General features: G+C 36.5%; 2 protein-coding genes across 4 annotated transcripts; one reads left to right on the top strand and one right to left on the bottom strand.

The window, feature by feature from the left end:
* Nucleotides 1-11,213: 11,213 nt before the first annotated feature.
* Nucleotides 11,214-13,400, top strand: RTE1 (protein REVERSION-TO-ETHYLENE SENSITIVITY-like protein (DUF778)). 2 transcript variants are annotated; one of them, XM_059597784.2, is made up of 3 exons: nucleotides 11,214-11,303; nucleotides 12,238-12,619; nucleotides 12,800-13,400. In XM_059597784.2, exons 2-3 carry the CDS (start codon nucleotides 12,311-12,313, stop codon nucleotides 13,220-13,222), a joined length of 732 nt encoding a protein of 243 aa, XP_059453767.2. In that variant the 5' UTR covers nucleotides 11,214-11,303; nucleotides 12,238-12,310; the 3' UTR covers nucleotides 13,223-13,400. The 2 variants fall into 2 exon arrangements, with proteins under 2 accessions (XP_059453767.2, XP_059453768.2); XM_059597785.2 differs by having other exon boundaries at nucleotides 11,222-11,303; nucleotides 12,303-12,619.
* A 356-nt stretch (nucleotides 13,401-13,756) lies between these two features.
* Nucleotides 13,757-22,357, bottom strand: LOC132184316 (rhomboid family protein). Of its 2 annotated transcripts, none has more exons than XM_059597900.2 (6): nucleotides 22,170-22,357; nucleotides 16,147-16,224; nucleotides 16,024-16,061; nucleotides 15,423-15,932; nucleotides 15,259-15,349; nucleotides 13,757-14,419 (listed from the first exon to the last, which is right to left on the bottom strand). In XM_059597900.2, the coding sequence occupies exons 1-6, from the start codon at nucleotides 22,269-22,271 to the stop codon at nucleotides 14,333-14,335; spliced, it is 906 nt and encodes a 301-aa protein (XP_059453883.2). In that variant the 5' UTR covers nucleotides 22,272-22,357; the 3' UTR covers nucleotides 13,757-14,332. The 2 variants fall into 2 exon arrangements, with proteins under 2 accessions (XP_059453883.2, XP_059453882.2); XM_059597899.2 differs by having other exon boundaries at nucleotides 16,147-16,217.
* Between the last annotated feature and the right edge of the window lie 1,009 nt (nucleotides 22,358-23,366).

The raw sequence follows: 23,366 nt of genomic DNA, 5'->3' as shown, positions 1-23,366 counted from the left end.
TTTTTCTAACGGGCATTCTTTTAGTACAAATAAGATTCATAAAGTTTCTTTTTCAGTTCAATCTTTATTTTTCCTCTATGGTTTACTCTCTTTTTCACAAAATGATTCTTACTGAATTAGAATATGTTGAAGAGTTGGAGATAATTATAAAATTTAGGGGAAACTTCATGTCAGAAAATCCTCTTAAACTTTCACGTGTTTTGAAATGATATTCCTCTTTGAAGTTCAAAAACTCTCAATTAAGGGTTTCAAGCTTTAATTTCTTTCAATTACTTCATTCTATTAGGATCTTCCGTTAAATCTTGCCAAAATTTTCAAAATACATAAGTTTTTTATCATAAAAAATTGTAACGATTTAGGCGTTTATTATTATTATTATTTTTAAATTACAATAATTTTTATTTTATTTTATTTATAAGAAAATTTAGAAAAATTTGACAATATTTAACGGAAAATCCTAATGGGATGGGGTAATTGAAAGTTTGATACCTTTAATTGAAAGTTTTTAAACTTTGGCTGTAGTGTCAAAACAAATGGAATTTCATGGAGGTTTTGTCAAGTTTTTCCTAAAATTTACTATGAAAAAGGATCAACATCACATGGTCGTTCTAAACGTCACACGTTTATCAAGCATGATCACTTGCAAGTCTACAAGTCTATTCCATGACCATTTTGTTGAACCACCAATATATCCTCACAAATAAATTTTAAGAAGGTTTTGAATGAGTCATATTGGTCAACACAAGTCTTTCCAGTGTAATGGTCGCTCCAAGTTTACAAACGCTCTGTACGAGATCTCGTGTTCCTCTAGATTTTTCAAATCCATAGTATTAGTACAAGATGTCATAAACTGATTTTTTTCTTCGGCTTTGCACTTCCCATATGACACTACAAAAAAAAAATCCACAATTAAAGGCCAGTGAGAGATGACGTTTTAAGTCCAAAAAACATTACTATTCGTTTAATGACATTTGAATAGTAACGGTTGCTAAAGGACACAAAACATGGGGTCGAGAAATTTTAAATAGTTTTGTTCACTGTTCAAACGACGCTATTTAAAGTTAGTTTTGGTCGCACATTACCTTCCAAATGGTGACTTGCACTGTTCAAATGATACCTTATGAAAGGTGACGTTTGAATAGTGACACGCCGCCGTTTATAGGGTGACTTGCACTGTTCAAACGACTCTAATTAGTGTCGTTTGAATAATGCAAACGACATTAAAAATTATTATTATTTTAAAAAACAAAAAACAAAGAATAGAGGGGTGGCCAGTGAGCACTACCCCGGCTCACAGGCCAGCCCTGAGGTGGGGGTGGCCTTTCGGCCCACCCGAAGGCAAGGGCACCGCAGAACCAGGATTTTTGGTGTAGGGGGGCGGACTTTTTTTTTTTTCTTTTTTTCTTTTGTGGATAAGTTAGGAACATTGACTTATATAAATACAAAAACACACAAATAAATATAATTTATCTGTATGTGTGTTTGTGTTTGTTTATATAAACTAAAAACATAGAATTTTGGGGTAACTTCACTTACCCTATGAACTTACACACATTTTGCAAACACCCCCAATGTTCAAAGTTTCTCATTTTGGTGTCTCAAACTTTAATTTCATTCCACTTACCCCATTTCATTAGTATTTTCTGTGAAATCCTAATGGAGCCCTTCGTAAGTACCGCACATGTGAGAATATTTTACTGAAACACCTGTTATACCCCTAAACCCATTCGGACAAAACACGTGTCTTTCTTATTTGCTATGAAAATCGATTAAAACCTTCTCTTCTTCACCATTTCATCCTACTTCGAGATCCCCATCTCTTCTTTGGTACATACAGAAGCTTTGATCATTTAAATAATCAAATGGAGTCTTTAGTCTTGAGATCCCCATCATTGGCAGTTACAAACTACAGAGATTCGATTGCATTTTCTTTAGGGCAAAAGTTGCACAATGGGTTAAGCCCTGGTCAGGCCTCCAGTTTACCAAACCCTGCAATATCCAAGGAGAGTCCATTGCATTCCAAAAGATCATATTATGATTTTTGCTCTTCTGGACTTGCTGAGATTTATTTAAGTTCAGGCAACAGGAAAAAGTACCATAGCTTGCCAGACATGTCAGGGTTGTCAGCCCCATAGCGGGATTTATACATTTCTGAAAAGAGTTCTCAATGGGACAGTGCCATGGGATATGGATCCTCTATTGCTAGAACAGGTTATGAACGAACCATCCTTATATCCAAATTATGGATCAAGAACAGGAGCCCCTTTGGCGTTTGATGAACTATCTCCATCAAAAGTTTACAAAGATGGTTTCTCCTTGTAATGGAATTCTGACACTAGATCTCGTCTAGACAACCTTTTGAGTAGTTGATAAATATCGTAGTGTTGGGAGTGAAGGAGTGGGAAGTAAGGCAAGTTCAATTACCCAAGAAGTTACTTGGGTATGCGGAATAAGAAGAAGCAAGATGAAATGGTGAAGAAGAGAAGGTTTTAATCGATTTTCATAACAAAGAAGAAAGACATGTGTTCTGTCCGAATGGGTTCAGGGGTATAACGGGTGTTTTAGTAAAATATTCTCACATGCGCGGCACGTGCAAAGGGATCCGTTAGGATTTCACAGAAAATCCTAACATAATGGGATAAATGGAAGGAAATTAAAGTTGGATACACCAAAATGAGAGACTTTGAACATTATGGGGTGTTTGCAAAATGCGTGTAAGTTCATGGGGGTAAGTGAAGTTTTCCTTAGAATTTTTAAATTTAATCTCATAGCATCACAAACACACTATAATATAAACAATTAGCAAAATAAACTAAACACGATCTATAGAGTTCAAGAAAAAGGTACCAAAAATAAATATGTAAACCCAAATGACTGCAGAATAATCACTCAAAAAATAATTAAAAACAAATATTTTCATCATACTCCATGCTTTTGAAAAAAAAAAAAAAAAAAAAAAAAAAAAAAAACACAAATAAATGTAAGAAAAAACGAGATTTGAGGAAGAAGGCTAAGAGAAAGAGAATATAAACGGAATTACGCATAATATGTTAATTTTGGGGGACAAATATATCATTTTTGGCGGGACGAATTCATAAAATGTGTATTTTATAAAAAAAATTGTAAAAAATTTGGGAGGACATTCGTCCCCCACCCTAACACTTGGGTCCGTCCCTGGTCACCCATCCATTGTTGAGGATTGGCTCACCCAAATCAAGATGGAGATGCACCCCAGACTAATAGTAGGACTCGGCGTCTGGCGGCGCTACTACGCCTTTGGTAGCCAACAGGAGTTTGAAGTCGCCACTTTGCATCTGTGTGTGGGCCGACGATGTCTTATTTTCAAAGTCATCCAAGCTGGTTGCTTTGTTCCCCCTCTTCTCTAAGAGTTTCTGAGTAATGAGGATTTGAATATTGTTGGAGTAGGCATGGAGAAAGCTCTCCAAAAGCTCAGAGATGATTGCCATGCAAACGTGACTGCTCTAGATCTTGGATAACGGAACTGGTAATGGACCTTCTCGGATAGAAACTTCCAACCCAAAGAAAAATGAGCGGAGTAGCAGATGGGACAGGGTTGAGCTGAGGCATGATCATGTAACTCACTGATGCCTTGAAGCATTTTTGTCTATGGAGCTTGGTTGCCGCCTGATGGAGTCTATGGAGCTTGGTTGTCATCTGATGGATTAGTGGGGATTAGTGGGTGTAATGAGTAGCAGATAAATGATGAGTAGTTAATTATTATTATTATTATTATTATTATTATTTCTGCCTTGTAAATGCTTATGTGAAAAAACCCTAGGCATAGATCAATTTGAAATAGTTTGATTTAGGTCTATTAAAATTGGTGCAAATGTTTGTGACTGGGAAGTTTAAATTTTGGGTCCCAATCACAATGTTATGGGATTATAAGGTCGTAATTAAGACCGGTCATCTACGGTTACAAGCTTTTTGGTTAAAATATTATTTAGAAGGTTTAAATTAAATGAAAAAGATTAGATTTATTATGTCATAAACCTTCGAAATCAGCTCAATTTCAAACTTCATTTTGCCACATCTCCCAAATTTGGACGCACCACCAATTGTTTGAATCCTAGAAGGTAATTATCTTAAATTTTAGTTCAGAATGACATTCTCAACAAGTTCGAGCTTTATCTCGAGATCGAGCTGCCCCGAACTTCTTATGGGTCGAGCTTGAAAACACATTTCATAGCTCGGTTCAAGAACTCAGATTGGAATATCGACTCGAGAGCTCGGCTTAAGAAGTTGGCTTGAGAGCTCAGCTCAAATTCTCCATGATTTTCATCTTCTTTTCCCATATTTTTTCCATCGAGAAAAATTAGTAAAATGCTCCAAGATAATCAAGCCGAGCAGACAAGGGTCTATCCATCACCCGTGCTGGCATTTTTTTTTTTTTTTTTCTTTCTTTTGATTCTTTGCATTGTTTCTCCGACTCTCTATTTTTTTTTTTTTTTTTTGTTCTCTCTCAGTTTTTTTTTTTTTAAAATTTCTTTTGATTCTCTGCAAGGTTTTTTTGATTTTGTTTCTCCGTCTTTTTTTTTTTTATCGTTCTCTCTCAATGTTTTTTATTTTTTATTTTTATTTCTTTTGATTCTCTGCAATGTTTCTTTGGTTCTGTTTCTCCGTCTCTCTGTTTTTTCCTTTTTCTTTTTTCTTTTTTTAATTTCTATACCGTTTATTTTTCTTGATTCTGTTTCTCCATCTCTCTTTTTCCATATCGTTTCTCTTTTTTTTTTTTTTTTTTTCTCTTTGATTCTATTTCTTCGTCTCTCTCTTTTTTCTTTTTTTTTTACTGTTTATTTTTCTTGATTGAGTTTGATTGACATTAGAAGTCAAAATTGAGTTTGTTTCTGTATAGTTGTTTATGTTTCAAAATTAAAAAATAAAAATAAATAAATAAATAAAAGTCCTTAATAATATAAATTGTATTTATATTATAAGGGTATTTTAGGAAATAAGATCACAATACGATTCCATTCACCAACATATTGCATTGTACCAAATGAAGGAATATGATTAGCTAGTCTATTCCAGAGTTACAACCAAATAAAAGAATAGGAATAACTAATATGTTCCACACTTTTCTATTCTCAATGTTAACTAATCCTTTTCCAATTGACTAGATAATCTGCGAACCAAACGAGGCCTAAGTCTCCGATTTAATCTCTTGATTATTCTTACACACTTGAAATCATATTTCAATAAGTATATGAGGCCCAAGATTATAATAATTAGTTCTCATTAAATTTATCTGAATGTGAGAAGAGTAATGTTCTCACAATACTACATCTACATGTGAGCACTATACACACCGAGATTTTGACCATGAAAATTCTCACTCTTGAATGCATCAAATAACCTCTACTTCACATTCCTTTTAGAATTGAGAGTCAATGTTATAAGCAGTATGTATTCAAGTTACTCAATTGACATTAGTTTATATAATAACAATTCACGTGGTCTAGTTCAATGCATTGTAACAACACCAAAATATCAATCAGAAGTTATTTACTTTAATGATCAGGATTGATCATCATGATTGATATATTATAGTCATATTAAATGGAATGCCAGATTCCATTTCCGACTATGATGCATTAGGTATACAAAGTGATACTTAGAGTAATCATCTTAGAAAATGACGAAATGCTTATAACCTCCACGTGTCTCGACACTCATATGACCACACACATCAATATGCACTAACTCAAGCAAATCATTGGCCCCATACCCATTTGCCAAAAAATGGACCCTTGATCATTTTAGTCTCCAAACAGAATTCACAGATTGAAAACTCATCAAGTTCCAATGAGCCCCGAAGCCCATTCTTAACCAGTCTTTAGATCCTATTTGGATTAATGTGTCCAAGACATTAGTGCCATAGATATGCCTCATCAGTGAAAGGAATATTTCTTTTTAATGGCAAAGGATTAGAGTTAGGTTTTATAGAGTTATTAGCAATATATTATTTAGGAGTCATAATATACAGACCATCAATAAGAGAACTAGAATAGATAAACATTTTACATTTCTTTATTACCGCAATATCCTTCAAAATAGAAGATAGAAGGTACATAAAGACGGTTTTTTGATAAAATTAAAACTCTATCCAAAATACGAATTAAAAACTTAGTCACTCAGTCTTTTGGTCTCCTGAAACTCCTAAAACATATTACCGACATGATTAGTGGACCCTGAATCCACACAACAAAAAATAGTGAAATTCACCACCAAACATATTTCAACTAAGAATGAAGTATACGCACCTTGGCACTTGGAAGTCGAATGCTTGAAACACTTTCCCTTTGGTTTAGCCTTGGCTGCTTTATTATTCCTTACCATGTTCACTCCTAAGGCAACTTGCTTTCCTGCTTGCTTGGTGCCTTTCTTCTTCCTTGAGCCATATTCACGTACACTTACCTTGCCTTTTAGTATGCCTTTCGCTATGACAAGCTCAATATTCAGTAATCCGTACAAGTTAATTATAAGACTTTTTCATCATTAAAACATTGAGTCTGAATTGATTAAATGACCTTGGCAGGGAATGGAGGATTATATATATCCACCTGAGATTATATATCAATCTTTGCACCCCCAAGACCTTTAATACATTAAAAAATGCGATCATTTCATCCATTTTGGCATTGAGAAGGCTCTTCATCGTGTCTTGCCTAACAGCACGACCTTGATAACTAGACATCTCCTTCAAATTAAGCATGCATGATATCTGAAGCAAGTGGCATGTCCTGCATCTGATGCTGGAGTGCATTTGACAAAGATGTCAAAATGTAGTACTTTGCCAATCTCATTTGACATTTTCAATTTAAAAATAATAGACAACAAGCAATATAATATGGAACCCACAAACCTAATATATACTAAAAAACTTAGGGTTTATCTTTGTTTTTTTGTCCAAAAATAAGGTTTAATTTTATTTAAAACTTTGTTTTATAGAAATATATTGTTTCCTTTAATTTATTTAAAAACCCATTTTTTGGGAAAAAAAAAAAAAAATCACTTATGCTCTCACTTTTTTCTTGGGGAATAGTCAAGAATAGTCCAATTGGACATTTTCTAAGTATTACACTAATGCTTAGGCCCAAAAATACTCTAAACGGGCCAAAAACATTAAAAGACTTTTTAATTAATTTTGGACTTAATTACCTAAAACACTTTTTAAGCCCAAGACTTAATTAAAATAGATCAAATGCACTTTTAAGCATCTTTTTTTTACACATCTTCTAAAATCTAATCATAACATCACATCCTTTGAAATTCTTGTAAAAACAATGGGATTCTTTAACTGGTTTAATTGAAATTTGCATAGTTAACATGCAACTATATATATAAAACAGTTTTTTCACAATGAATGCGCTTTCTTTGGGGTCCTCAATACGTCGAAGATAGTAAATTATTCAAGATGCTTTTATACTTTGTGTAGAGGTCTATTTAATTTATAGGCTTGGATTAGTTCTCCTTGTTTGAGTTGGTTTGAGTTTCCAGAATTGAAATAGAATTCAACAGCTATCATGTATAGATAAACCTTCAATAACTATCCTGTAGAAATAAACCTAAACGATTATCTTGTAGAAATACACTAGGATTCATGGGAGTTTGAGCCTATCAACGTGGGCCTATCATCGGCCATTGAGCCTAAAATTTGGTGAGGTTGTAGTTTGAATTTATTCCCAACAATATATATGATGATATATTTCATGAGGATATATAGTTTTAGATCTCATGCATGCATGTGGTAGTTTTTTAACATGCTTAACATGATCATAACATGAAAGTAAAACTTTAAATTTTAAAAGGATGTGATTTCATGCAAGAACACGTGACTACCATCAATCATGCATAAACCTAACCTTTTTTATGAAAGGTTTTGAAAAGAGGGAGATGAACTTACACGTGATACTCGAAGTTTCTGAACAAAAACTGATTTGGGCTCTTCTCTTTGCCACCGTTTGATGTTTTTTCTCAAACAAAAGTATGGCTTTTGATGTTACGGGGTACCCGAATTGGGTGTGCTGTAGGTTTTGGAGTTCTTGTGAAGGTAGCTTGAAGAAAACAATTGAGAAGATGAGAGGGAAAGAGAAACGGCCGAATTGGGGTTTAGAGGTCTCTAGCGTTTGATCTAGCTCTTTTGACAAATAGGATATACTTATGCCTAGTGTCGTATTAGAGTCCAATAAGAAATCAATTTCTTATAAGAAGTTTGATTCCGATTCTTGCAATTAATGCATGGATATAGACAAGGAGTACTAAATCTAGAAGTTCCCTCTTGTATCACTCCAAGAATGAGGTGACTTTTAAAATCATCATTTGATCAAAATTCAATAATGATCAATTACAAGACAATAGTAATTTTAGAAGCCACCTTATTTTTTGAGTAACATGAGAATGACTTCTAGCATTTTTTGATTCTCATCGGCCTTGTTCTATTTGTCATTGGGATTTCTAATCCTTGTGTCCGTTCTCAACTTGGGTTGGGACTTGTATTCTCAAAGCAGGTCAATTAACTTAGTATGTAAGAAGGTATTTGGTACATCAATTTTCTTTCAAATGGAAAAATCTTGAATGCTGCAGCATATGAAAAAAAAAAAAAAGGTGAAAGAAAATATTAATTATCTAGAAATAGGATTTAAAATAGTTAAAAAGGAAAAGATGGGTGTCAAAAGAAAATTCAGATAAACGTAGACTGATTTGACTTAGTGTTATAAAAAGAAAAACAATATATATATATATATATATATATATATATATATATATCGTAGTTTTTTTAATAATCCAAATTTAATTTTACTAACAAGATCACTAGCTCTCTTACCTCTTGTTTAGAGAGAAAAGCTATGAAATTAAACCTTCTAGGTTTTCCATCCGTCTCTTTGTTTTTGTTTCTCTGTTATTATTTTTATATTTGTGCATGTTTGTTTTTGTTGTTTGTGAGTTTAAGTCTTCTTGTTTCTTGTGGCATTATCTTGTTGTGGAGTCATTTGTATTCATAGTTTTTTACTCCTTCACTACAAATTCTGTTTTGATTACGACAGTCTCCCCATCCTCAACCACCCCCCTGGTGGTGGTTGTTGTGACCTAATAGAAATTCAAAAAAGGTTTAAGGGTCTTTTAAGACTAATGCCCCTTTGCATCCCCTTCACTAGGGATTCGTATATGGTTGAAAGGTCTCTTGAGGATCATGCTCATGCTCGTTTGGCTAAGGTTAAAGGGTCTTTTGAGGGTTATACCCTATACGCGTCCCTTTATTAGGGGGTTGGCTAGGGTTGAAGGATCTCGAGTTATGCCCAGGGGCTTTGAAAGGGGGCATATTACATATGAGAAATGTTAGGGGTACTAATTTTTTTACTAATATATGGGTATTAACATGATGTGAAGCTTATTTGTTGGAGATGATCAAAATAATTAATAAAAAAAAAAAATGCTACAAATACCAATAAATAAGCTTCACATTATGTTAGTACTCATCTATTAGTAAAAGAATTAGTACTCCTATCATTTCTCATTACATATATATAAAAAGTAAAACCTAAATTCATAAACTATGTTGCGATTTGGCGATTTCAAATTCATGATTTGGAAATTCAATCATCCAAATTTCTCTTCTTCAAGCCATTAAAAAATTCAAATAAAGTGTTTAATTATTTTTTTTGAGAGGTTTGTAATCAAATTTGTACACTAATTTATTAAACAATATAGATTAATTGTTTATGAATATAAAAAGCAAAAATAAATTATAATTTACATTTATATGTTTTAAACAATAATTAATTAATTAATTTACTTTGTTAACTATATTATTTAATATTTTTAATAAATTTGTGTTCAATTTTATTTTTTAATCTTGACCCCTCTCAACCAAAAAACCTGGCTTTGTCACCGATTATGCCCTTGCCTGCATCTTCTGTTTTGCTGCCTATACCGTTTTATATAGTATATTTCTTGGTTTTTGCCCAATTTCTTGGTTTTATATTTAATTTGAGATCATTTATGGACCAATTTCTTTTTTCTTTTTCTTTTTTTTTCAATTTTGACATTGTTTTTTTCATTTGGATTTGTTATCAAGAACTCACCTCTCTTGAATTTTTGTTTCATTGTACTCCTTATCAAGGGCGAACCCACGCATGTTGTCATCCCCCCAAAAATTTTACAAATTTTCATAAATGTCTTTCAAATATACCAATTTTATAAATTTGTCTATCCAAAATCATATATTTGTCCCCCAAAATATTATTTGTGTCACTTTTTAATTCTTTTTTTAGTTTTGCCTCCCAAAAAAAATTACTTCTCCCCTTTTAATTATTTTAATTTATCATTATTATTATTATTATTTTGCCCCCTCTTTCAACATAAAAACTCCTCAAATACTCAATTCATTTAGTTTCCATCTATATTCTAGTTCACTTATAATCAAAAACTTAATTTAGTTTGGGACTCTCATTGAATATATAAAAGACAAAATTAAATGGTTTTGGCTTGGTTTTTTGAGTGGTTATTTTGGGTCATTTAGGTTTACGATATTTGTTTTGAAATCATAAGTTAAATGGTTTAATAATTTATAATTGCAAAATTGTTTGGCTCGACTCGTCTCTTAGCATTGTTATTATTTGAGGCTCCGGGTGATTGTTAGGAAAAAAAATTCACACTTAAAGATACCTTTTTCTTGGACCCTATAAATTGTGTTTAGTCAATTTTGCTTCTTCTTTTTTTCCTGAGTTATTAATTTGCTAATTATTTATATTATTATGTATTTGCGATGCATGAGATTAAATATATAACTTTTATGCTTTATTTTATATAAACATGCACAAAGACGTATAAAACTATTACACGTATCTATGTGATTTTTTATTTATATAAGTCGGTGAATTCACGCGGTTCACAGGGACGGCCGGCGAGGTTTAATACATCAACTTAAACAAAGAAAAAATCAGATGGTGTAGAGTTGGGGACCCACCAAAGAAGCGAAAATCGGGAATTGTTCATGCACCTTCCCCTCTTTTCCGCCTCCTCCTCCTTCCCTTCAAAATCTCTCAAATTTATAATTTTAAATTAAAAGAAAGATTTCCTTGATTTCTTCTCACAATAAATCATTCCTGCTCCTCCACAATGAACAACAACGACAAAAATTACCGCTGCAGCGACAACGACACAACACCCTCTTCTTCTTCTTCTGTTTTACCGACCTCGAGATCTTTGTCTTTGTCTTCGCCGGCTTCCTTCACCGGAGGGACTTTCAGACTCGGCTTCTGCATCACTGCTGTCTACAGGTCAGTATAGCAGTATTTATGGTTGCCCTTTGATTCTTTTATGATTCGAATGCGTTATGACTTATGTGGGTTTGGATTTTGGGAAGAACCATCTGGGTTTCGTTTGGTTGCCAAGAAATCGTGAGAAAGTCATGGTAAAATGGAATTGAAGCTTCCCATTTTCTGTCTTTGCACATGGTTTGTTTTACTTGCATTTCCGTCGACGAAAACAAGGTTTTTTTTTTGTTTTCTTCCTTTTTTCGGTTTTTTTCTGTCTGAAAGCCTTTAAGATGGGGCTACACGCGCCACGGCCACCATGAGTCTTTTACATTAGATCCAGGTAGAAAGAGTGGGGTTTGGCATGCAAAACCAATACCATCACCAATACAGGAAATGCTGGCGTTTAACCAAGTGTTGCATGCTCGTTGGCATGGTAAATGCCAAATGGTGTGTTATTTGTTGTTGTTCAATCTTTTTTATTTTTTATTTTTGGTGAGATGTCATAAAATTGTGTACACAAACACAATGGCTTACTTGGATTACTCAATTGGGTTGGTGTTTTACCCCCATTGTTTTCTTTGAAATGGGTGTAATTATCAATAAAGCAAGGTATGTTAGTGACATCGGAACAGATAAATGAGTGTTGGAGTAAAAGGCAGTTTATTGTTATTATTTTGCGCACTTTCTGTAGTTAGAATAGTATTCTGGGTGCAACAATGTGTTGAAATTGTCTAATAGATTTTGATAACATGTATAGGAGCTCATGTGATGTGTAATAGTTGTATTTGGGGAATTTATGCTGAAACAATTGCTTAATGAGCCTAATGGGGAGATGCTTTTCCATTTTACCTTCCAATTGTTGTTGTTTATCTTCTCCCCACATACACACACAGAAAGAAAACCAATTTTTCCCTATGGTGAAAGAATAACTGATTCGCTAGGTCTACTTATTTAGTTTGGACAATAATATGGCTGTGGGTATCATTTGACGGATTGATGGTTCTGGGTGCAAAATTGAAGAAACCCATATGCCACACGGAAGACTTCCTTATATGGAGTTATCAGTAGCTTATGATGTTGAGCATACGTGTTCTACACAGAAGATTCGGCACGAGCTGTGGCCACTGGAGGAAATTGATCCAAAGAAGGCAAAGTTCCCATGTTGTTTAGTTTGGACTCCACTCCCAGTAGTCTCGTGGTTGGCGCCTTTCATTGGGCATGTTGGCATTTGCCGGGAGGACGGAGCTATTTTAGACTTTTCAGGGTCCAATTTCGTAAATGTTGATGATTTTGCATTTGGTGCTGTAGCAAGATATCTTCAGCTTGATAGAGAACAGGTACTGTTGATATTCTGCCCCCATTGTGTACTATTTTGGTGCTTTAGCAAGATATCTCTTTGGAGCTCATGTGATGTGTAAAGAGTTAATGTTGACTGTTTAGACTTTAGAGCTATCTATCTATCTATCTCTCTATGGATCAATTGACAATTTTGTTGTGGAATCTGAATGTTATTGCAGTGCTGCTTTCCCCCAAACCTATCTGGGCACACCTGCAAGAATGGCTACAGGCATGCAGAGTATGGAACATCAATCACATGGGATGATGCCATACGGTCAAGTATGCGTTACTTTGAGCATAAATCCTACAACCTCTTTACATGCAACTGCCACTCATTTATTGCCAACTGCCTTAATCGGCTCTGCTATGGTGGATCAATGAGTTGGAATATGATAAATGTGGCAGCTCTTATACTATATAAGGGGCATTGGGTTGATAGCATGTCAATCTTAAGATCATTCCTCCCCTTTATGGTGGTGCTATGCCTCGGTGTTGCCATTGTCGGGTGGCCGTTCTTGATCGGGCTGCTATCCTTCTCTATCCTCCTTATTGGGTGGTTTCTTATGGGAACTTATTGTGTCAAAAACTTGTTAGAATGCTAGTTCATAAGAGTTGTTCAAAGGAACTAGATATGTAGAATGGGTGTTGAAACAATCGAAAAGGAGTTATGTAAGTTTTTTGGGAGTCTTTGTTATCAAAAGTCATGCTAGCCAGCATAAAGAAACAGTTTCAAGTGTCGATTATCAGTTTAAGGATAATTGAATATTCAGCACCATTATCCTCTCTCTCTCTTTCTCTCTCTCCTTGGCCTTAAAAATTTTGAACGTGGTAGATTTGATTATTCTATTTGGACACTGGAACTGGAGTGACTTAAGGGGGGAGGATGCTTGCACCTGTGAGAAGCAGGGACAAAATAATTGACATCTGAAACAATCTTGGATAGCTCCCATTCGGAGTATGTCCATTAAGAAAAAAAATATATATATATTACTAGTGATGTTATTTAGTAAACTGTTATACTACTAAAAGTGATAGTAAAAATTAACTATATATAGCATTACTCTTATTTTTATCCACTATTGAGCACGCTTAAGTCACATTGAAATCCCAACATTTCTTGCAGTTCACATTCAAAATGAACAACCAATCTTGCCACATGACATTAAAGAAAACAAAATAATAAAAAGTAAACTAGGTAAAAGGGTGTTCAAATCACCTTTGAGATGGTTAGCCATTCCAAGAAGTTGATTGAGATGGTCCAACAACCCCCTTTGTCATTGAGAAGTGGTCAACCAACGCAGCGATATAGTTGAAGTGATTTGACCACTCCGAACAAAGTGACCAACCACTCCCTTCGGGGTGAAAGGGTGGTTAGCCACCCTCCGCCACGACCGATACACCATTTAGGAGGAGATGGGTGCGACCACCACCTTGAGGAGTGGCTTCAAAAGCATACGTGGCAGATCCAGGCCGTTCTCATTTTGAGAATTATAGGTCTTGCAATTCTAAATGGAATAACATGTCCCAATACCAAGGTAACAAGCAAAACAGTTCTATTATAAGCAGTGCCTGATTTGACAAAAATCACATATAGAGATTTAATAGCTTTTGAGGATCAAGACAGGACGGCTCTATCATTCTTTTTCATCTTCGATGCTTATGTTTAAAATATAAGCATTGTTCCACATTACTGGACAGTTGATAAATATATCTCATGCTCCATACTTGGGGGCCTTCCAAAGCTTAAAGGCAACCTCATGCAGAAACCTATCTGCTGGTATCACAAGAACTCCACCATTCTGCGCAAAGAAAAAGAGGAGAAAATTATTTATTATATACATGGTCAAGTATTAAGCAACTATACAAAATATATGTTAACCGATTAAAGCTCAGACAAATTAAACTCAAGACAAAATTAGTGTCCCCAGAGTTGTCAGATTGGGATTCTTTTACACACGCCAGGCTGAGACAGAGTACTATGCAAGCCATAAAAACGCAAGCCATGAAAATATGTACCAACACAAGTACATACATATTCATATTAAAGAAATGTTAGGGGTAACAACTCTTTTACAAACAGAGGCTTACTAAACTGATGTATAGCTTATTCATTGAAAAAAAAACAAAACAATTAATAAGAGAAATGTAATGAGTACCAATGAATAAGCTACACATTAGTTTAGTAAGCCTCTATTAGTAAAAAAGTTAGTACCTAATATTTCCCTTCATATTAATATATAAAAGCAACTATGCATAAACTGTAACAGTGTATCCTAGGAAAAGGTTATGAAATGATCTTCAAAACTAAATGAATTTTAAGGCATAAAATCTTAAGCTAGTGCACTTGTGGACACAGATTACTAGTCAATACAATAAATTTCTCAACAATTCTAGCTGGTTCCATGTCATGATGGTAAAAAAATTTCACTAGGCTGAAAATGTACAAGGCCATTATTAGAAGTACATTTTATTCCATATCACATCTCCACAATGTAAAGAACATGCAAGAGAGCATATAGTTGGAATTAAAATACCATACAATATGCACACACACACACACACACACATATATATATATATATATATATATATATATCTGTGTGTGTGTGTGTGTGTGTCTGATAACTTTAACTTGTACCTCCTTAAAATCTTTGAAGGAAAATGCCTCTGCCATATCCTTGCGGGTTACACCATACTGCCATTGAGCAATCAACATTGGGCAATGGTGCCTGTTCAACATAAATTAGCTGGAGCTGTAACAAATGTTTAAGAAGTGCTGGAAACCACCAGGTTTTTACTCACCTAACATCTTTCCGTGGATTCTCTCCTCTCACAGTGTAACTTTGACGAGGGAAGAGCACCGAAAGATCAGAGTTCTTCTCATCTTTATTAATCAAAACTGACAATTTGGGATCATTGTCCTCTGAGACATTGCCATAACTCATCACGAGGGACAAATGCAAACGAGAACTGATTTCAGATCCAGGTTGGGCTATCTGCACTATACCACCAACCAAGGCATTGACATACACCGTGTCATCGGCAACAGCTTTGTTTCTCTCACCATTTACCTTTTCACCATCCCCAATGTGCACAAAAATTAAATCATACTCGCTTATCTCTAGTGTCTTCCCTTCTTTAAACCCAAGCAAATTTAGCAACTTAGAGGCCACAACATCAGCTGGTAGTTCCGCAAGGCAAGGTAGATTTTTCATTAAGTCATCAAATTCCAGCACAGAACAGCCAATTTTGGCACCAAAAGATTTCAAACTTGGGTTGTTTGTGATTATAGCAGCTTTCATACCCATGAACCTGAAGTTAGAAAGCATGTTGGTTGATATTGTCTAACTACATTTAAACATATAAGACAGCAACTACAGAAAATTGAAGAGAAAAATAATACCTCTCATCTATGGTTGGCATTTTAGCGGTATTGCCACTCTGAAAAACCAACACATCATATTTTTTTTTAGTACACTTAATCATAAAACCACCCTCTCCGACGCTAAAAGTATGGGGATCTCACCTTGTCGAGATGAGCTTCACAAGCATCCAGCAGTACTGCAAACTCCCTAACTACTCTCTCATCCTCACTTTCTGCAATCTAAATTCAAGTCAATCTCAATGATCATGAATTGAACAACTTCAAAAGTAAATTGAGGAGGAAAAGAATGCTGAATAACCATGAAACAGAACCAGCATAAGGTGGTTTAAATTGGATCATCTGCAAAGCGCATATATGGGTTTTTTAGACCTATGACAATAATGCATGTTTAGTAAAACTTATACCCCTCAAGAGCTCTATGCTAGATCTTGGGCACCAATTGAACTTCTGCATCTAATAGGTTGGATAAACTAATATCCTCTCGGGGAAGATGAAAAGCCCACCTCACAAAATAAGTTTCTGTTACGTGGCAGCGTGGCAGTGCAATAGGAGAAGTCTTGTGCCTTACATGAAAAAGCCAGCTGTGAAGAAGATTTTAGTAGTAGATATTTTATTAATAAATAAAATATGCAGTAGGATTTGGATTCTTGTTCATAAAGCAAGAATCCTTGTGTGATTTGGATTCTTGCTCATAAAGCAAGAATCTGAAGTAATTAATAAGGGAATTTGACTCCCAGTAGGTTTAGGACTTCTATTTCCAGCCGTGTGTTTCTTTCCTTTCTAATTTGTCATGTATTCCTCTATATAAGCAGAAGGTTATGAATAAAAAGCATCAGAAAATTATTATACAACTCTTGTAGTTGCTTGGGAGGCTAGGGTACCTCGAATACCCTTTTCTATCTATCACCATAGGTAAACTCAAGAAACCAAATCTTGTAGTTTTGCCGGTATCTCGACCCATAACACGTTCACAAACACAAGCCCATAACAATTTGGTATCAGAGCCAAGTTACGACATGGCGGACCAAAGATTGGAGCGTTTGGAAAAAGAGATGAGTTCTCTCAGCACTGGCCAGCAACTTATGGAGGAAAGAATTGGCAAAAGAATGGAGGAGATGATGGCTGCCTTTCACAACCAATTCCAGAATTTTCAAAGTTGCGAATCGAGTTCTAAAAATAAGGGTGTCAAAACCTATGCTAGCAAAACAGACTCTGGGTCTGTGGCACCGAAGATTGCCAAGCTTAATTTTCCACGGTATGATGGGTCTGAAGACCCCACGAGTTGGGTGTGTAGAGCGGAGCAATTTTTCAACTTTCAAAACACCCCGGAGGAAGAGAAAATTCCATTGGCAGCCTATCATCTAGAAGGCGAAGCCCAACTGTGGTATCAGTTATTCAAGGAGAGTGAGGAAGAACCAACCTGGACCGCCATGAAAGATGGCTTACACGTTCGTTATGGGCCAACTCAGTTCGATGATTTTTTTGGTGATTTAACCGAACTCCGGCAGACGGGGACTGTTCGGGAGTACCAAAGTCAATTCGAAAGGCTCTTGAGCAGGGCTGGACAGTTGGCGGTAGCCCAACAAGTGGGAGGATTCGTCAGTGGATTGCGTGACAACATCCGTGCGGAGGTGCAAGCCTCTCGGCCCAGCAATTTGACAGAAGCAGGGGGGTTAGCCAGACTTTTTGAAGCACGTCACACAGCCCAAAAGAAAACCACCGGATTTCCTGAGGAAAGAAGACCAAATTTTCCTCCCCTGCCTTCTGCTAATCTAGCCCGGAATCGAGTTCCTACAATCAAGAGATTAAGCCCAGCCGAGTTAAAGGATAGGAGAGATAGGGGACTTTGTTTCAACTGTGATGATAAGTTTTCCCCAGGCCATCGTTGTAAGAAACTCTTCCTTTTGGAAGGAGTTTATGAGGAGGAGGACCCTGGGCAGGAGGGAGGAATTAGAGAACAGAATTATGGGGATGAAGAAGAGGTCCCAGAGATATCACTCCATGCCATTGCAGGAATTCACGCCCCACAAACTATGCGTGTGAAAGGCATCGTCAATAAAACTCGGGTAACCATGCTAGTAGACTCTGGAAGCACACATAATTTTCTAAGTGTGGAACTTGCCGACAAATTAGGATTGATCCCAGAAAAAGCTACTAGTTTTGAAGTAATGGTAGCCAACGGTGAGAAGTTGTCAAGCAAGGGTAAATGTTGCGGTATCCAGGTTTGGCTTCACGGTACCCCTTTTGTGCTTGATTTTTATCTATTATCTTTGAGTGGGTATGATTCTGTACTAGGAGCCCAGTGGTTAAGGATCCTTGGTCCAATCGTTTGGGATTTTTCTAAGCTTCTTATGAGTTTTCAATGGAATGGGAAGAGGGTGACATTGCACGGCATGGCCTCTCCGGCCAACAAACTTATTGAAGGCTCAAAAATGACAAAGGCAGTAAATAAGCAACAGGGAGGTATCTTGCTCAGCATTTTTGCCATTCATATGGGTGCCGAACAGCCCCAACAAGAAGTTTCTAATCCACAATTGCAGCAACTCCTTACGGAATTCCATACAGTATTTGAGGAACCTCACGGGCTGCCCCCTAATCGCACTCATGACCACCAAATTCCATTGGTGGAAGGCGCGGGTCCTGTAAATGTCCGCCCATACCGCTACCCGTACTACCAAAAAAATGAGATTGAAAAAATAGTTGCTGGGTTACTAAGTAGCGGAGTCATAAGGGCTAGCACTAGTCCTTATTCATCCCCGGTTCTATTAGTCAAGAAACATGATGGTTCGTGGCGCTTATGTGTTGACTATCGGGCTCTCAATCGGCTTACCATCAAGGATAAATTTCCTATTCCGGTCATTGACGAGCTGTTGGATGAACTACATGGAGCCCAATATTTTTCCAAACTGGACCTTCGGTCCGGCTATCATCAAATACGGATGCAAGCAAAGGACGTGGAAAAAACAGCTTTTAGAACTCATCATGGGCATTTCAAATTTTTGGTGATGCCATTTGGGCTTACAAACGCCCCATCTACGTTCCAATCATTGATGAACGACATATTCCGCAACTACATCCGTAAGTTCGTTCTTGTTTTTTTTGATGATATTTTAATTTACAGTAGTTCATGGGATGACCACTTGCAACATTTAGCCATGGTGCTTAAAATTTTATGGGCTAACCGTTTGTATGTGAGGAAGGATAAGTGTAGCTTTGGGCAGCAGCAAGTTCATTACTTGGGGCATATAATCGGGCGTGACGGTGTCTCCATGGACCCTGATAAAATCACAGCTATGTTAAATTGGCCCAAGCCTAATACCCTCAAGGCATTAAGGGGGTTCTTAGGCCTTACCGGCTATTACCGGAAATTTATTCAACACTATGGTGCAATTGCTCGTCCTCTAACCCAGCTCTTAAAAAAGGAGGCCTTCAAATGGGATGATGATGCAGCGAAAGCCTTCCAACATCTCAAGATTGCCATGACTCAAGCACCCGTTCTAGCCTTGCCCGATTTTTCCAAGACATTTGTTATCGAGTGTGATGCTTCTAGGATGGGCATCGGAGCTGTGCTCATGCAAGAACGCAGGCCCATTGCCTTCTTTAGCCAAGCCCTCCATGGAAGAAATTTACAACTCTCCACATATGAGAAGGAGATGCTAGCTCTCGTGTCTTCGGTACAAAAATGGCGCCCATATTTGTTGGGCCAAAGCTTTGTGGTTCGTACGGATCATCGCAGTCTCAAGTACTTATGGGATCAAACCATAGTAACGGAAGCACAACAAAAATGGCTCATTAAACTTGTGGGCTATGATTTTTCAATTGAATACAAAAAGGGAAACGATAACTCTGTGGCTGATGCTCTGTCACGCCAAATGGAAGGACAACTGTTGGCCATCTCACAGCCCGTGCCGAGATGGGTGGAGCCCATTCAATCTGAGGTACAGCAAGACGTGAACTTGCAGCAGCTGATACGCAAAATTCAAGACGATGAGGCTGTGGGGCCCTGGCGTTACCATGCTGGTCTGCTATATTTCAAGGATCGAATCTACCTCCAGTCTACTTCCCCATTGACACAAGCCATCCTTGCTGAATTTCACAACAACACTCATGAAGGGTACCACAAGAGTTTGCAACGTATTAAATGTGTGTTTTATTGGCAGGGAATGAAGCAGCAGCTTAAGGAATTCATTAAACAATGTGATGTTTGCCAAAGACATAAGTCCGAAAATACCAAGCCAGCCGGCCTCTTGCAGCCGCTCCAGGTGCCATCTCAAATTTGGGCTGACATATCCATGGATTTTATTGATGGGCTGCCGCTCTCTTGCGGTAAGACAACAATTTTTGTGGTAGTGGATCGCTTTTCCAAATACGGTCACTTCGCCGCTATTAAACATCCGTATACCGCCCCGCAAGTTGCTCAAGTATTCTTCGAAGAAATTTTCAGGTTGCATGGCATGCCATCTTCCATTGTATGCGACAGAGATCCTACTTTCACCAGTTCCTTTTGGCGTGAGTTGTTCCATCTCAATGGCATCCAATTCAAGTTTAGTTCCGCCTACCATCCGCAAACCGATGGCCAAACGGAGGTGGTCAACCGAACAATTGAAATGTACCTACGATGCTTCACAAGCTCCAATCCTAAGAAGTGGGTTAGTTGGTTACCATGGGTTGAGTTTTGTTATAATACAAGCGTGCACTCGGCCACAAAGCGTACCCCCTTTGAAATTGTTTATGGTCGAGTTCCACCATCCCTCTTATCCTATGTCCCGGGCACTACCAAAAATGCAGCTGTAGAGGAAACTTTAATCGCCCGAGATACAATGTTGAAAGAGGTGCGTTTGCAACTTCTAGAGGCTCAAAATCGTATGAAACAAATTTATGACAAAACTCATCAAGAGCGAGAGTTTTCGCCCGGAGACTGGGTCTATTTGCGACTCCAAGAGCATCGTCAACATTCGGTGTACCGGCGGCTGAATAAGAAATTATCTCCCAAATTTTTTGGGCCTTATCGGGTGCTTGCGAAAGTAGGGCCGGTGGCGTATCGATTGGGTTTGCCTCCTAAAGCTAAAATTCATAATGTTTTTCATGTCTCTGTCCTAAAGAAATGGGTGGGTATAGGCTTTCCAGTTCATGATGGTCTTCCTCTCTTCAAGATGATGATGTTATTCTTCCGCAAGCTATCCTAGATCAACGTCTAATGCAGGGCCGGGAAGAATTGTTGGTCCACTGGCAAGGGCATTCTCCAGCTGATGCAACTTGGGAGCCCCAGGCTGATTTTGTGTTGAGATTTCCTTCTTTTGCCCTTGAGGGCAAGGGCAAACTTAAGCAGGCAGGAGTGTTACGTGGCAGCGTGGCAGTGCAATAGGAGAAGTCTTGTGCCTTACATGAAAAAGCCAGCTGTGAAGAAGATTTTAGTAGTAGATATTTTATTAATAAATAAAATATGCAGTAGGATTTGGATTCTTGTTCATAAAGCAAGAATCCTTGTGTGATTTGGATTCTTGCTCATAAAGCAAGAATCTGAAGTAATTAATAAGGGAATTTGACTCCCAGTAGGTTTAGGACTTCTATTTCCAGCCGTGTGTTTCTTTCCTTTCTAATTTGTCATGTATTCCTCTATATAAGCAGAAGGTTATGAATAAAAAGCATCAGAAAATTATTATACAACTCTTGTAGTTGCTTGGGAGGCTAGGGTACCTCGAATACCCTTTTCTATCTATCACCATAGGTAAACTCAAGAAACCAAATCTTGTAGTTTTGCCGGTATCTCGACCCATAACACGTTCACAAACACAAGCCCATAACAGTTTCCTATGAAATTTGCTAAGTTCACTTTAATCTAGCCACCTCAATTGCATGGAGCTCATCAAAACTGAAGGCTTTAAAGGCAAACCAAATACAGAGTAAGCATCAATTTAATTTTATATTCTTTAACGCATCCAACTAGTAATTTTTTTTATACCAAGGGATTTGATAAAAAAAAAAATCGAAAGTTTCACTTTTGTACTATATAGACAAGCATCAAACTATTTTATTTTTATTTTTTATGTATGACTAATAAAAGAAATTAAGTTGTAAATTGAAGAGTGCGATGGATATATCAATTTAAAGCAAATTAGAAAGAAAAAGGAAAGAGAAGGAGAGAGAGAGAGAGAGAGTAGAACCAGAGGGAGGGGCATTGGGTAGGGACAAGAAGCCACAGGAAGCTTTGGACGCGAGAGAGTGGAGATGATTGTGAGATGGGTCGATGAAAAGCGCCAACCCATCCCCGTACAACACCAGTGCTCGGCTTGGTTTGTCCGCCATTCCCCTCTGTCTCTTCTTCTTCTTCTTCTTCTCTTCTTTGTTTTAAAGCTGCGGAAAAGAGAGAAATGGTTCTCTTTTGAAACGTGGGGTTTGATACAGCGAATATTGCATACGTGGCACTTGACAGTAGATAAAATAGGGTATTTTTTTTATTTTTTGTTCTGATCAAATGAATTTTGTCATAAAATAAAAAAAGTTAAAAAAATAATAATAATAAAACACTCTAAGACTCTGTTTATTTTGGTGTAAAATAATTTTTCGTCTTTTCAGGTGTTTGGTGACGAAAAATATTTTTTGTTTGACTAAAAAAGCCTCTTTAATTTTCAAAAAATAGTTACCACTTTTGAAAATCATAAACAATTTTTTCGAATTTAAGCATCTCATCCTCAAAAATGTTTATTTAGCATACCAAAGTGACCACTTTTGGTATGCTAAATAGCTCCCTAAAGTAGAATGGCTATTACTTTGTTTGGTTGCACTCCAATTGTTCCTTAAATTGAGGAATAGCCATTCATCCATCAATAAAATGAGTTTATGATTTTTTTTTTTTTTTAATTTTTGGATAAATGTAAAATCAATCCATGCAATTGGCCTCAATTACAAATCGCTAATTGCAATATAAAAAATAATTTAGAAATTCTCGAATTAAAGCAAAATAACAATTTAATCCCTATAAACAATAGGATGAAAAGGGATCGTCAGGTCAAGCAGTTGGCGAGATCAGTAAAGTATAAGTAATTCTAGGAGGCCTACTTGTGTCCTACTAAAAATGATGTAGCTATTAAAATCGTCACTAAGCTTGTGATTAATCATTATTGAGTTTTGATCCAAGAGTGATTTTCATAGCTATATTATTCTTAATAAGATACAAGTAGGCAATTTAAAATTACTTGTAAAATAGAGGCCAACTTGAAGAGTTATAATGAAAATCCAACTCTTCATTTAAAAATAACTTGCAAACAACTAATACAATTATATATATATATATATATATAAAATAAATTTCATTAGAAGATTGTCATTACCATTATCTTTTGGGCATTAATTCATCCAAG

The sequence above is a fragment of the Corylus avellana genome, chromosome 7 (genome assembly GCF_965113065.1).
Source record: "Corylus avellana chromosome 7, dhCorAvel1.hap1.2, whole genome shotgun sequence".
NCBI classification, from domain to species: Eukaryota; Viridiplantae; Streptophyta; class Magnoliopsida; order Fagales; family Betulaceae; genus Corylus; species Corylus avellana.
The sequence above is the reverse complement of the archived record's forward strand: the minus strand, read 5'-3'. Positions and strand labels throughout refer to the sequence as shown.

Bases quoted from the DNA above. Each gene is read 5' to 3' on its own strand.
- RTE1 (XM_059597784.2), top strand. From the start codon at position 12,311: ATGCCACACGGAAGACTTCCTTATATGGAGTTATCAGTAGCTTATGAT. The intron at 12,620-12,799 runs GTACTGTTGATA...ATGTTATTGCAG, and splicing joins TTCAGCTTGATAGAGAACAG to TGCTGCTTTCCCCCAAACCT.
- LOC132184316 (XM_059597899.2), bottom strand. From the start codon at position 22,311: ATGGCGGACAAACCAAGCCGAGCACTGGTGTTGTACGGGGATGGGTTG. The intron at 15,350-15,422 runs GTGAGTAAAAAC...TATGTTGAACAG, and splicing joins AATCCACGGAAAGATGTTAG to GCACCATTGCCCAATGTTGA. The intron at 14,420-15,258 runs GTACAAGTTAAA...TTCTTTGCGCAG, and splicing joins CCTTCAAAGATTTTAAGGAG to AATGGTGGAGTTCTTGTGAT.